At 37.2% G+C, this 13,644-nt stretch overlaps 2 protein-coding genes across 2 annotated transcripts; both read left to right on the top strand.

Moving 5' to 3' along the window:
- The first annotated feature begins 1,612 nt into the window (after positions 1 to 1,612).
- Positions 1,613 to 3,314, top strand: LOC135644093 (myb-related protein 308-like). Its single transcript, XM_065161536.1, has 3 exons — positions 1,613 to 1,936; positions 2,088 to 2,217; positions 2,419 to 3,314. Exons 1-3 carry the CDS (start codon positions 1,801 to 1,803, stop codon positions 3,092 to 3,094), a joined length of 942 nt encoding a protein of 313 aa, XP_065017608.1. The 5' UTR covers positions 1,613 to 1,800; the 3' UTR covers positions 3,095 to 3,314.
- A 3,216-nt stretch (positions 3,315 to 6,530) lies between these two features.
- Positions 6,531 to 13,451, top strand: LOC135644336 (mitochondrial outer membrane protein porin 6-like). The gene is made up of 7 exons (XM_065161813.1): positions 6,531 to 6,665; positions 7,607 to 7,674; positions 8,671 to 8,738; positions 9,515 to 9,625; positions 9,804 to 9,890; positions 12,026 to 12,234; positions 12,804 to 13,451. The coding sequence occupies exons 2-7, from the start codon at positions 7,626 to 7,628 to the stop codon at positions 13,108 to 13,110; spliced, it is 831 nt and encodes a 276-aa protein (XP_065017885.1). The 5' UTR covers positions 6,531 to 6,665; positions 7,607 to 7,625; the 3' UTR covers positions 13,111 to 13,451.
- Positions 13,452 to 13,644: the final 193 nt, after the last annotated feature.

Here is a 13,644-nt window from a genome sequence, read left to right as displayed (position 1 = left end):
CATATAATATATTGAGTTTATCATCACTAAGAGAAAGATAATATCCTAATCTATCAATTATAGATAGAGAAACTAAAATTTTAGAAATAGTAAAAACATAGCATATATCTGTAAGATCCACCAAATCACTTGTTTCTAGACTTAGGCATTAAGTTTCTACTACTATCACTTTTGTCTTCAAACGATTCCCATAACAATAAATCTTTTATATTTTTTTGATTTCTAAGTTGAAATTTTTTTACATATTATTGATGGCATGAGTTGGAACACCAAAATCAATTCACCAAATATTAGAAGGAACCTGTGTAATGTAATGTTTAATTCAAAATATATAAATATTTAGTATAAATCATTTTTATATATCTTTTTTTACACAAAAGAAGTACTTATGTGAAAGAGATGAGTTTCCATTACTATTTTTTTTAGATGATTCCTCCTAACAACGAATCTTTTTTTTTTTCCAAGTTGAAATTTTTTTTACATATTATTGATGACGTAAATTGGAGCAGCAAAATCAATCCATCAAATATTAGAAGGAACCCTTACTAAGTTTGATTCGAAATATATAAAAGTCAAGTTTATACCATTCCTTTTTTATATTTAATGCAATCCTTTTTTTATATATTCTTTCTTACCATAAAAAAATTAATTTACCATGAAGACTTTCTTTTCATTAGTTTGTCTAGTATTTTTAGACCCAACAAATTTATTTGGTGGATGAAGCTTTATTATTTTTATTATTTTTATTATTTGTTATTAGATCTTTAAGTAGTAGTCAAAACATTACGAGATCTTTTCTAGTTTAATCTTAGGTTTTCTTGAACATATATACCGGTTGATTCATTCTAGTCCCTTTATCCTTATATGTATTACAGTAAATCTTAAATAAATCAAATTGAGAAAAAATAGAATTTAAAAATGAACTATATAAGGAAAGATTCGTTCATCGAGATTAGGATATATACTTTCCAATGTTATTAATAATATCTTTATTTGATTCATAGAATGCTCTGTATATTTTGATCCGTAGAATGCGGCAAATCCTTAGATCATCTCTTAAAAAATCTTATCATAAATAGATTTTATATTAATTAATAATCATAATTAAAATTATAATATATCTTATCCAATTAAATAGCAGCACTATTGTCATAGTGATCCAGTACACTAAAAACAACAGAATCGATAGTACATGACGAAGGTAGCAGTCGCTGTGCACTGCTATCAACCATCTGCACCATTATGATGAGTCAGCTTCAGGATTAATATCTCATACCCCATACCTACGGAAGTTTGAGCTATATTGCTGTCATCAACAAGGAAGAACCATAACCTATCAACAGTTGAGTCATTGTACCTCCGTGAACAGTTGACTTCCAGCCTCCGGGAACAGTTAGTGCATTCTATGCGTGTATAGCTCGTATACCCTTTAAGGCTTCAGCTTTCAACGTTAATGTGGCACACACATAGGTTTGGAAAACGTCACACTATTAGCTGAGGTCCCCCACCCATCCATCTTTTTCGCTTGCCCGTCACACTTCAGCTCGGAGAGAGAGAGAGAGAGAGTCGATGGCATGTATGTTCATGAATGATGAAGATCTTTTGACTTCTTACGACTCTCTCTCTCTCTCTCTCTTCGTGTCTCTGTGTTTCTCCTCGGTTTCGTTGGTGTACTGTCCTAATTGGAATAGCTGATGGGAAGGAGTTCCATCTCCAACAGCTAGCCTTCGCAAGATCGATAGGCAAGGACAAAGCGAAAGAGTGGGAAGATCTTTGTTGGGAGCTGGATTCGAGAGAGGAATGGGGAGGACTCCTTGCTGTGACAAGGCTAATGTGAAGAAGGGCCCTTGGTCTCCGGAGGAGGACACAAAGCTGAAGGAGTTCATAGGGAAGCATGGGACCGGCGGAAATTGGATTGCTCTCCCTCAAAAGGCTGGTAAGTTCAGATCTTCCTCTCGTTTGAGGTGCTCTTTGGGCAAAATTAGACAGGCTATAGATATGAGAGAGATAGAGAGAAAGCGAGAGTACAGATCTGTGTGTCGCAAAGTGCATGGGGTGGATAAGTTTGGATGGTGTACAATTTACAGGGCTGAATCGATGTGGGAAGAGCTGCAGGCTGAGATGGCTCAACTACCTGAGACCCAACATAAAGCATGGAGAGTTCTCGGAAGAGGAGGAGAGGATAATATGCAACCTCTTTGCCAACATTGGAAGCAGGTGAGGAACACCTCAATTCAGATACATGCATGATGATGATTACCTCCTTGTTTATGTTGATCATCCCTTTCTTCAAAAGGGAGCGGCAGCGCAGTCAATTATGTCAGGCATAGCCATGTATGCTATGCATCCCTAAATCCTCAGAAGGGGATGCTGAATCCTTCCCTCTCTCTCTCTCTCTCTCTCTTCTGATGAGTGCAGGTGGTCTATCATAGCTTCCCATCTTCCAGGCAGGACCGATAACGATATCAAGAACTATTGGAACACCAAGCTCAAGAAGAAATTCCTAGGTATTGTTCCTTCCCAGAAGAAACAACAGCATCAACTGCAACTGCAACAGCAGCAGCAACACCACAACCTCTTCTCGTCACTCTTCTCCTTGTCCCAAGGTGGCTGCAACACCACCGCCCCGGATCTAGAACTCGTCGCGGGTCTCGGAGAATTCCCTTCACTGATCTCTCAGAGAATCCCGGGTTTTGCCTCCACCTCCACCTCCGCCACCGCCGCTTCTGCTCTCTTACAAGTTCCATATCGTCAGCCCCTGCAGATGATGGAGAGGAGTCATACTACTATGATAGCTTTTGGTAATTCTGATCCCAGCTGCAACTCCTCTGGTGGCAGCTGCACTCAGATCAGCTACGGGACGGAGTTGGAGTACGACTGTGACGTCGGTAGAGGCTTTGAAGGAGAGCAGATTAGCATCGACAACTACGCGACGTATGGCGGTCTTGAGTACAACAGCAGATCGTTACGGCCGGGAGGAGGAGGCCATGTAGAAACTCCATTGGATTACACCTATGAGGAGATCAAGCACTTGTTGAGCTCCAATAGTTCTGGGTGCAACACCATCAACAACTACAACCCTTCTCTACCTTAACGAGGCAAGCCATGTTCATCTTCATCTTCATCTTCCGAGCATTATATTACTGACTGTAGCCGGTGTCTGATGAGGAGGTTCACAGTCGTACTCGCTGGTCAAGACAAGGTTTTGGGTTTTCTTGAACATGTTCTTGTAATTAATTAGATGCTTCTTGTGTGTGTGGTGCCGACCATCGCTCTCTGCCTGCTCTCGGTAATATAAATGCCTTGTCGTCTCATACGGAGTAGCAAAATAGCAATCGTCAGAGGTGGAGGACGTGTTTTCTCCATTTATTTTCTGGTTTTGATCCCAGTGATGAGTGATTGCACGGTTCCATACGCATATATAATGTTTGAACCTGTGCGGCTTTATGCTTTAAACATCGATCACTGATCTCTCATTTTGTATCGCTCCATTAGGGTTAGATTAATCGGTCCGTCACATGGGAAGGAGAGCGAGAGGCTGTCGAACATGGATTGTGTCAGAAACATACGTTGAACTCATATGAGATTCTTATGCTAATTAATCTGCTTCTTGCTCCTCCTCCTGTCTTGGAGAACGCATCCCGATGCTGTTGCATCGACTGCATTTTGCTGGAGATATGTATATAAGCTTCGTATCTGCTTCGAAGCCCAAACATATACACTGCGTTTTGTTCTTTGATTTGTGGTTCGACTTAACCGATTGACATGCAGTCGTGAGAGGGAGGTGTTCTTCTCTTCTCATCTCATCTCATATCTGGGAGATTGCAAGTTGTACCGTTGATGTCTTTCTTCTCCGCGTCTTCTTCATTTTCGCTGTATTGGATCGAAATTTTGTTTGATGAATCGCTGGTATGTGTTTCTTTTCGACATCGATCGAAGGTGTAATCTTATTGTTCTTCAGATTATCCATTTGTATTGTGTAACGAACGACGAAGGAAGTACGATGGGTTGCAGTACTACTCTTGTAATTAATGTACTGACTCACAAACAAATTCATTAGTTTATAAATATAAAAATATATTTATGATAGGAATACATTAATTTTAGAGAAGATTTCAAATCCAAAATAAAAAAAGGAATCGTCAAGATGAAAAAAAATAAAACTAAAAATTAATGAAAATAATAGAAGATAAGAACAATTACTGTAGAAGCACTTCAATACATTAACATGTTCCATCTCCTATTTATACAGATGAGAAGAAAGGATTTCCCTAATAGAGGATTTTCCTCACAGAATAGAGAAATTTCTTCATATAGTTGGGAAAATCTTATCTTCTATAAAAAATAACATATTTCGATAAATAATCGAGTTAGTTTCAACTCAAGCACAAACTCACATAAATCATTAAAAAAATTTCATAAATATTTTTATCACTTTTTTTATAAAAAAACCTAAAAACATATATTTCATCGTATCTTTCTTTTTACCCGCGAAGAACACATATTCGTTCTGTGTTTATAGAAGAATAAAAAAATTAAATTTTAATATTTTTTATTTTAAAAATCTAAAATAACTTATCAATCCCAACAAACAAATAATAACAAGACGAATACACCAATAACATGATATCTTTAAGTAATGGGACATAGAGAAAGATAAAATTAGCTCAGGCGAAGTTAAGTTAATAAAAAATTGAATCAGTACCTTCTTAATAATCAAGATTATCAAAAGAATGAATATGATGTACGAGATAAAAATTCAGAGTCGAATAGAGATGATCATAAATACATTTTTTTGGATTATATTGGTTGACAATCTCGTCTCGTCTCATCTCATGCAGACTATTCTTATCAAGTTTGACTCACAAAGCTTAGTTCCAATAACAAAGCTCGGCCTACGTAGGCTATGCCTGCAAATTAAGATATTGTCATGGTCCTGATCTCCATATGAAATGTATATTTACTTTGATTACACCTGCGATCGATTTGATGCATCGTTTGACATCTCCAAAGTTGAGTCCATGATATGAATGCCATGCATACAATAATTCCTCAATAAAAAAAGGACAAAAAAAAAAGTAATAATATGTCTTTGATAAGTCGAAAGCTACCCATAGAACTCGTAAACTTTTCCTGCTTAAGACAAGTCAAAGTTGATTGGTGCAACACGTCCATCAATCAATCAATCAAATAACTGTGAAAGAAAATTATTCGATTAAATGTACTGTACGAAAAAGCAAAGAAATAATTATGATCGATCGAACCAACGACGGACTACTCCTCCACATGGTCGTGCCACCTCGACTTAATGGTTGCACCTGCTGAGCTACCGATGGTTGACTCAAATCGAGTCAAATTGCGGTGGAAGCATGCGACGCTATCTATTTTTGTTTGTCTGCAATCAAACATGTTATTGTTGTCGTGCGTTCGTAGTCATGCGATCAGCTCACCGATCTACCATGGCGTGATGATCTCTGTTGAAGTACCCGTTTGACACATGCAATCTGTTGTTGTTGGTGAATCTTTAATAGTTAGCACACTTCGATCCGGATACATAAGGTTGCGCATGTGAAGAGTCGAGTGGAAGAAATGAATGTCGGGTCGGGTTGAGCTACGGGCCTTGCTACTTGCTTCTCCGTTGCCAACCCCTGCACTCAAGACGAGGTCGGGAGGAAAGTTTTTCGACTCGACCTTTCCGAAGTTTAAATTATAATGGAGTGAAAGAATAGAGAGTTGAATATTCAAAGTCCCCTTTGATTGGTCAAAGGGTTGGTTTTACGGTTGGTCGTACGTGGTCTTTTAATAACTGTTAACTCCTCGGGAGGATGACTTATACTCTGCAAATGAACGTCGACCGACTCGTACTAGTTGGCACCGTCCCGAGTTTTGCAGAACGACTTTGGAGTGTTCGGTGTCGCACAACATCATGCGACACCGTCTTGAGTTTTATGGAGTGACTCTGGAGTGTCCGATGCAGACTTGTATGGTACCGAATAATGTGGAGGTCGCATCTCGTTCGGGTCTAAGGTGTCGCTCTATGTCAATTCGAAGGTCCTTTGGTACCACGTTGATGGGTGGTGCCAAAATATATCACAATCATCATCTATCCTACATCATTTAATGAGTGTAACATAGTACCAGTTTAACAAGAATTGACACTGCACGAAGACTATTTCTGGACTTGCATTGATACCGTAACCAGTCCCGTCTTTTGACTGGGTTATTACCCAACATACACTTCAATACTTGTAACAAAAATACGTATTTAATAATGCTATATTTATATTCAAGAAATCTGCATCATTCACTTAGCTTTAGTTTCGAGTGAGATATATATATAATAATAATAATAATAATAATAATAATAATAATAGCTCAAGCTTTTGGCATTTATGGTTAGTAGTTTGGTGGATCTAAATTAGGAAGTCAGTAACTGTGCTATGCAAAGAGAGCCGGCCTTCATTTCCTTTTTATGGGCTTTATGTGGGCCTCATCTTTAAGCCCGTTTAGTGACTCGAAGAATAAAGCTACGGGGAGTCCCGACTCGTCTTTGTCCCCTCATCACTCTCTCTTTCTTGAACCCTAACTTCTTGGCGTCGGCGGCGGGCGGCGAGAGAGAGAACCTGAAGCCACCCTTCTCCTACGCATCACAAGGGCTTCACGCGGTGAGTCATAGATCGAAGCCATCGAGCTTCTACCTCTTTCATCTGCTATTTCTCTTTGTCGGCGAACGGTTTGCTATTCCATAGCGTTCATGATCTACGGGTCGTATATGCTTTCGGCCGGTTTATCTGGGTTGCCTGGAAGGTCGTCGGCGATTATGGCAGAGGAAGGTGAGGCGTATTTCGGTGTCTGCCTCTCGTCCAATCTATATCGGTGACCCGGCCATCCCATTTGTTCCAGTCATCCAAATAGATCGATGTAATACAATTTATTTATTTATTTGATAGAATATCGGTATCTAGACATATAGCTCGATATTGATGCAGCGCAAATTATTTTGTATTTTTTGTTTAATGATATCGGACAGTTCAGATTGGTATGCCATCTACTATGTCGATACCGTACTAATCCAATGTATATATATTTAGCCTGTGTCGGTTCGTTTCTGGTTGCATACCAGAAACGGTTCATGTGGAGGTTCCATTTTTCACTCAAAAGATGTCCTAGTTTTGGTTATTTTGAGTAAGGGTAGGATGTAGTGTCAGCCCTCGGAGAGCATAATGGTTTACTATAATGGAAGACTCATTGGCTACGAATTGGAAATATGACTTACCTTAAATTTTCATCTATATGCAAGGACAACATGCTTTTAGCACCCATGACACAAGGTGTACCAGATTAAGCATTGTTAGATTCATCTTTGGGGATATAGAGGTTCGTTTCTCCTCTACGCACATATAGTGGTATATTATCTTGTTAGCCATTTCTCTTGGTGGAATTGTCATTATGTGGAGTATAGTTTTATCATTGAAGAACTTTATTGAGAACTACTGTTAAACTCTTCCTGTCTTTTTATGTTCCTCATGTTACTGCTTAACATTTTAATGCTATTTTCAATTATATGCTCGAGCAATATTTTGATCCTTGGTACTTGGGCTTACAGGTCTTTCCCTAGACTAAAGATGGGGATTGGTCCAGCTCCGTTCTCTGAGATTGGGAAGAAAGCTAGAGGCAAGAACTAGACACTTCATTGACATTTTCTTGTAGGATGAATTTGAAGGCAATTTTTTGGGAGACACACTGTTGCCATTAAGTTCTGTCATATTTCTCAGTTTGTGCAGATGCTAAGTTAATATATGTTTTATCACTCTGCATTTATGATGCATCTTTCCTGTGTTATTACGAACCTAATGGTGATACAAGGATACTGTTTCATATAATCCATTATTTTGGAGAAAAAAAAATGATGTCATGTTAGATGATTTCTTTGTCTCTAGTTTTTCTTTCACTTTTATGTTCAAGAAATAACTTCCTTCGAATCATGATGATGTTCATGGTGATTTGACCACTTGTTGTCTTGTTTGGCAACCAGTAATATTTTACTGATATATTCAGTGTAAAAATCTTCATGAGTACAGTTAGACCATTGGAAATCTTGTGATTGTTAATTTGGAAATTTATACAAATACAGGATTTATTGGTTACAGAAGCAACCATTAATAGTGGAAGATGAGTCTTAGTAGTTACACACACACACACACACACACACACACACACACACACACACACACATATATATATATATATATATATATATATATAGGGCTTGAAGTGTTTAAAACTAACATGGAATAAAACCTTATGAGATAGAACTTTTTGATTTTCTTATTCTCTTAGGTATTTGCTTCACTTTTTACTTCCATCTTCAAATTTATTCCCTGTGTGCTATTTAGTCTATGTTTTCTGCGTTTTGGTGCTTTTTAATGAATTGGCTGCTAATCTTCATGTATTGCAACATAAGAATCAAGTCACTCCTCTTGGACTGCTTGCACTTTGTTATCTGCATCAAAAGCTGTTCAATCTGATCGATCAAGGATGCAAGGATACTGCTTCATTCTTAAATTTGTTATTATTGATTCAATTGTGGTGGTTTATATATTTTTTTATCAATTCTTATTTAAATTCTTATTGAGCCAGCTGACAAATATTTTTCATTGTCCCTTGCAGATCTTTTGAACAAGGATTACAACTTCGACCACAAATTCATTTTTTCTAAAACAAGTGATTCTGGTCTGGTAAGGATTAAGATTTCCACTTTTGACAAACTTCTATGCTTTTACTGATGAATAATATAATGTGATTCATTGAGCTATTGTGAAATTCTTGTTTCTTTTTAGTTGCCTAGCCGCCAAATATTCTCATCTTTGAGCAAAGTTCCTGTGTCTGAAATTACTGAACATAGACAGATTGATGTCATATAATCTAGAGAATTCTAGACAGTATTACTAACCTAATGCCTAAATAATGGCTATTGCCTTACCCACCTTCTGCATGTTCTATTGCCTAGAGTTGTCAAAAGTTTACTGGACTTCTTCTGAGGCTACTCTCTTTGAGTTTTTTTTGGTTTAAGTTGTTTTGTAACTCCTGTAGATAGCAGCTATTGGAGTTTTGAGCTCTGAGAAAAGCAAAAAGGAACCAAGAATTAACAGAGATGTATCCTGATAGATTTTGAACCTCTTGCTAGCAATTGGTGACTGCTTAGAAAACATTGTTAAGAAGTTTAAGAAAACTGATACTTGATAGATTGGAATGAGAATCCATTGTGTATTTACATGTCCCCTCTGTAGTTTCTTTGTTGTTTTTTGTTGTCAATGGTATGAGAATCTATCAGTATACATGCATGGAATGGTTCTTTGGACTGAGATGTATACATCTGTCATTATATATCTCATTGGAATGAGATGTATACTGATAGATTTATATTTCCCCTCTGTAGTTTCTTTGTTGTTTTTTCTTGTCAATCATTATATACTCATGATTTACTCACTTTGCGATCTTCAATCTCTTGCAGGGTCTTACGGCTACTGGCATCAAAGTAAATGAATTATTTATTGGTGATATAAGTACACAGTACAAAAGTGGTAAAACAGTTGTTGATGTCAAAGTCGATACAAATTCCAATGTAAGTGTAATATTTGATCACTCTAGCGTTATCAAACCTTGTATCACCATGCCTATCGTATGAAGTCAGTGCCTACTCTAATCTAAGAATTTACTTGATGCTGAATGAAATTACTTTATGTGACTGCATTCATAGCTTTGCCTCAGAATTTTAACTGATATATGCTATATGGTAACAGATCTCAACAACAGTTACTGTTAATGAATTGTTGGCTGGTGCAAAGACTTCATTGAGCTTTAAGATACCTGATCAGAAGTCTGGGAAGGTTAGTAAATTGTTATGTGCTACATTGCTAGCCTAGATATTTAGTTGTACGTGTATGCTATGGTTCTTTTTCTTTTTTTTTGTTCTATCCTTGGTTGTACTTTGATGACCTTGAATGTGAACTGTGTTTAATTATTATCAGCATGGTTTACTCTCGAGACGGGCATACTATTTCATGATCAACCATATTTCTTCTCCAGGTGATTGCTTGCCTGCTTTGGGGAAACCCACCAAAGACTTTGCTTAGTCAAGTTCATGACCTTAAGCTTTACAAAGAAGTTTTATCCATTGCCCCCAAAGAAAAGATTCCACGGACGTGCATTTTTATTAGCATGACCTCCAAGTACAAATGGATCTGTTACTGCTAATCTAATATGGCAATGAATACGTAGTTAAAATAAAGCAGTTTTGAAGCTGATGAGTGTGATGTTAATTGATAAGAATTATTTAATTACAACCCCATTGTACATTATGTCATCATCGGAAACCGTGGTGATTAAATTGGCTCAGCAGTCCTGGAGGTTACTCCGCAGCTAATATGGTGTTTATAGTATCTAATTATATAGTAAATGAATAACATTCCAAATTCCATAAAGTAAAGTTAGATTTGAGAAAATTGTCATCGAATCTTGTCTAGATTCTTTGAATTTTATATAGAACATTATTATGGCTAACATTAAAAGCTATTCAAGGCATACTTGCCAGGATTGGCAATCGATTGTGTCCTGGTTCAAGAAACTACATGAAAGTGGGAATTGGGAAACAATAGCTAAGGAATTATTAAAACTGGTAAACAAGAAACAGAACAAAACAGATAAATAATCGTGCATAATTGTTAATTATGGGTTTCCCCTTAACTATGGGAACTCATTCTGTGCAGGTTTGAACAGGGCTAAGTTTCCCACAAGTCTTGAAAATAGAGTTGAATTCAGTGTCAGGGAGATGCAAGGTGGAGCAGAAACAAGTTTTAGATAACTATGAATGTAAGTGCCAAAAGTTTAGCATTGGTGGAACAGTTAGATTTAAGTGCTGAACCTGCACAGATTATGTCATTGACTTTCACTGAAATGACAATTGTTAAATAGTTAGGTGAAATAGGCTCGGGTTACATTTATCTAGGAAATGTTATAAAGAGCAGAAATAGTGATAGAAAATAGTTGGCTGCTAAACAAACAAGATGTTTATGGAGTAATGTGCCATAGGTAAAGTTTATTGTATATATGATTCATATTTTGCAACAGAAGATTGTTTTGTTCTCTTTCTTAATTTTTTAAGAAACTAGTATTTTGCACAATTCAAAATGATTAATTGTTAGCTTCCTTGTTTACACTTAGCAAGCATTGATAGCAACCAAGCATATGCCCATTAACAAGCTGGGTTTGATTTCACTATCTAGAGTTAAACCTGAATTATTCCTGAGTTTAACCAAGATGCATATGCTTTATATTTGATTCCAATGACCTTGGTGGAGAGCCTGAAATGGGAATACAAGAGGAAAGTAACTTTTTAACTTGGAGCAGCTGTTGAAAGTAAAAGCTTTGGGGTTTGCTGGAGTATCAGAAATTAGCACACCACATATTTCTTGATCTACTAATTGGCCTATGTAGAGGGCTCTTGGATCATTTAATTTTTAAGTACTTTTATATGTTCTCCAATAGTATTGTGAGAAGAAAACATTAAATTTGTGAAACATTTCAGAATTACTTTCCATAATCAGGAAGTACATTAAGATACTCAGAATTTTCAGAAATTCTTCCTAGTTAACCATTTAACCAATTCATTATATGATCATGGGCTGAACCTGTGGTTGTTAAAATTAAATAGTACTTTGTAACTCCTACTCCAGAAAATAATGTAAACTTTATATTTCCTTAAGTCTGCTGGCATTTTCATGACCTTCTTGTGGCAGGATCTCGTGCTTCTAATATCACAAGCAACTGACAAGAAATATCTCTGCCAAAATTAAGTTTTGCTGAAGATCAGTATTGCTATAATAATTGATCATTTGATTAGGGCATCTTTGATTTGGCAACTTACATTTGAAGGACATCATAGTTTTTGTCATCTAGCATAGTATGTTCTGGCCATATTTTATCATCAAGCAATCTGATTATTTTTCAATGCCTCTTGTCACAGCTTGATGTGCACTACCTCCATGATCTTGTAGCTTTCAATTCTAGCATTGGCTTGACCCCGACCCCTTTGCTGGAGTTTGCTGCAGCAATTGGCAGCAGGGAACTTACTCTGGGTGCTGAGATTGGATTTGATAGTGCATCTGCTTCTTTCACCAAATACAATGCTGGGTTGGGCTTTAACAAGCATGATTTCTCTGCGGCGCTAATGTTGTAAGTGCCTTCAATTATTTCATGGTCCCTTTGCTTTATATGTTTTTTTCTGGTAGGATGTGAGGATAGTTCAGAATGCAAGTGTTGTATGAGTTTCCCATAGATCTGCATATGGTGCTTTTGATGAATTTTCCACATATTGCACATATAGAGTCTGAAGCAATATTTAGTTTTACATGATAAACCTTGAAAGTCTTGTATTTCTATAAAATCTGAAAATAAATAAATAAATGTCCCTGACGTCAGTTACTTGTGTGGACTTTTACGAGTTTGCTTTTTTTTTCCAGATAAAATGATCAATATGCTTCCTTTCATAAATGACATGTTATTAGAAAAGAGAGATGGAGAAGAGAGTAGATGGGCCATCTGAATGATGGAGAAGAAGAGGGGTGGAGGGGGGATGGAAAGAAGGCAAGATGCATTAATTTGATTAGGGAAGGAATGGAAATGGGTTAAAGATGGAGAGTAAATGGTGGTGTGGTGCTTGGGTGGCAATTTGTTATTATTCAAAAAAGCATGTTTTCTGTTTCATTGAATTAATAAAGTTTTTATTTTCTTCTATATTTTAGGACCGACAAGGGAGAGACCCTCAAGGCTTCTTATATCCATGTGCTAAATCCAATCAATGGAGCTGCAGTGGCTGCTGAAATGATCCACAAGTTCAACACAAATGAGAACGGTTTCACCATTGGAAGCTCGCACAATGTTGATCCTCTGACCATGGTAAAGACACGGTTTAGCAACAGCGGAAAGGCTGCTGTCCTCTGTCAGCACCAGTGGAGGCCGAAATCCTTCATAACGCTTTCGGCCGAGTACGACCCCAAGGCAGTAAGTGCACCTTCCAAGTTGGGTCTGGCTCTAGCTCTCAAACCTTGAGAGCCAGACGAAGTCCTCTCTTTATGGGCATGTTTTAATGTGCTCTTGGCCACATTATTCTTTTTGAAGTTGCACCATGGTTTTGAGAAACCCTCTTTAGAAATATGGATATAAAGTATCCAAAACAAAAGTGGCTGAGTTCGAACTCAATTTTGATTCATCATATCCATCCTTCACGATGAGAGTTCATATCACACACATTATTTACTTAAATGTATTTTGTCTGCTGTTTGGGTTCTACGTTGGACAGTGTTGATTCTGTTGTTAAAACCATTAATGTCGTACTCAAGCGGATCTTTCCGATCCGGTAGTTAAAATTTTGAGGTCTTTTGAATGCTGGATGGTGGGTTTAGTTGGAAGGTTTATTCTGTGATAAATTTGCTGGATTTGGAACCATAGTTCGAGTTATCGACCAGCATTTAATACACGCAGAGTCATCTTTTAACTAGCAGTACAATTATACGCGGTACAACCTGTACACGAATTTAGTATAAGTGTAGATATTGCAAGCACATGTGAATCCCTACATCTCCT

Source organism: Musa acuminata, chromosome BXJ3-8, assembly GCF_036884655.1.
Source record: "Musa acuminata AAA Group cultivar baxijiao chromosome BXJ3-8, Cavendish_Baxijiao_AAA, whole genome shotgun sequence".
NCBI lineage: Eukaryota > Viridiplantae > Streptophyta > Magnoliopsida > Zingiberales > Musaceae > Musa > Musa acuminata.
Note: the sequence above shows the minus strand (reverse complement) of the source record. Positions and strands in the feature narration are given on the sequence as shown.

Coding starts and splice junctions, on each gene's coding strand:
- LOC135644093 (XM_065161536.1), top strand. CDS start 1,801: ATGGGGAGGACTCCTTGCTGTGACAAGGCTAATGTGAAGAAGGGCCCT. Junction 1,937..2,087: donor TGCTCTCCCTCAAAAGGCTG/GTAAGTTCAGAT, acceptor TACAATTTACAG/GGCTGAATCGATGTGGGAAG. Junction 2,218..2,418: donor TTTGCCAACATTGGAAGCAG/GTGAGGAACACC, acceptor TGATGAGTGCAG/GTGGTCTATCATAGCTTCCC.
- LOC135644336 (XM_065161813.1), top strand. CDS start 7,626: ATGGGGATTGGTCCAGCTCCGTTCTCTGAGATTGGGAAGAAAGCTAGA. Junction 7,675..8,670: donor GATTGGGAAGAAAGCTAGAG/GCAAGAACTAGA, acceptor TGTCCCTTGCAG/ATCTTTTGAACAAGGATTAC. Junction 12,235..12,803: donor TTCTCTGCGGCGCTAATGTT/GTAAGTGCCTTC, acceptor TCTATATTTTAG/GACCGACAAGGGAGAGACCC.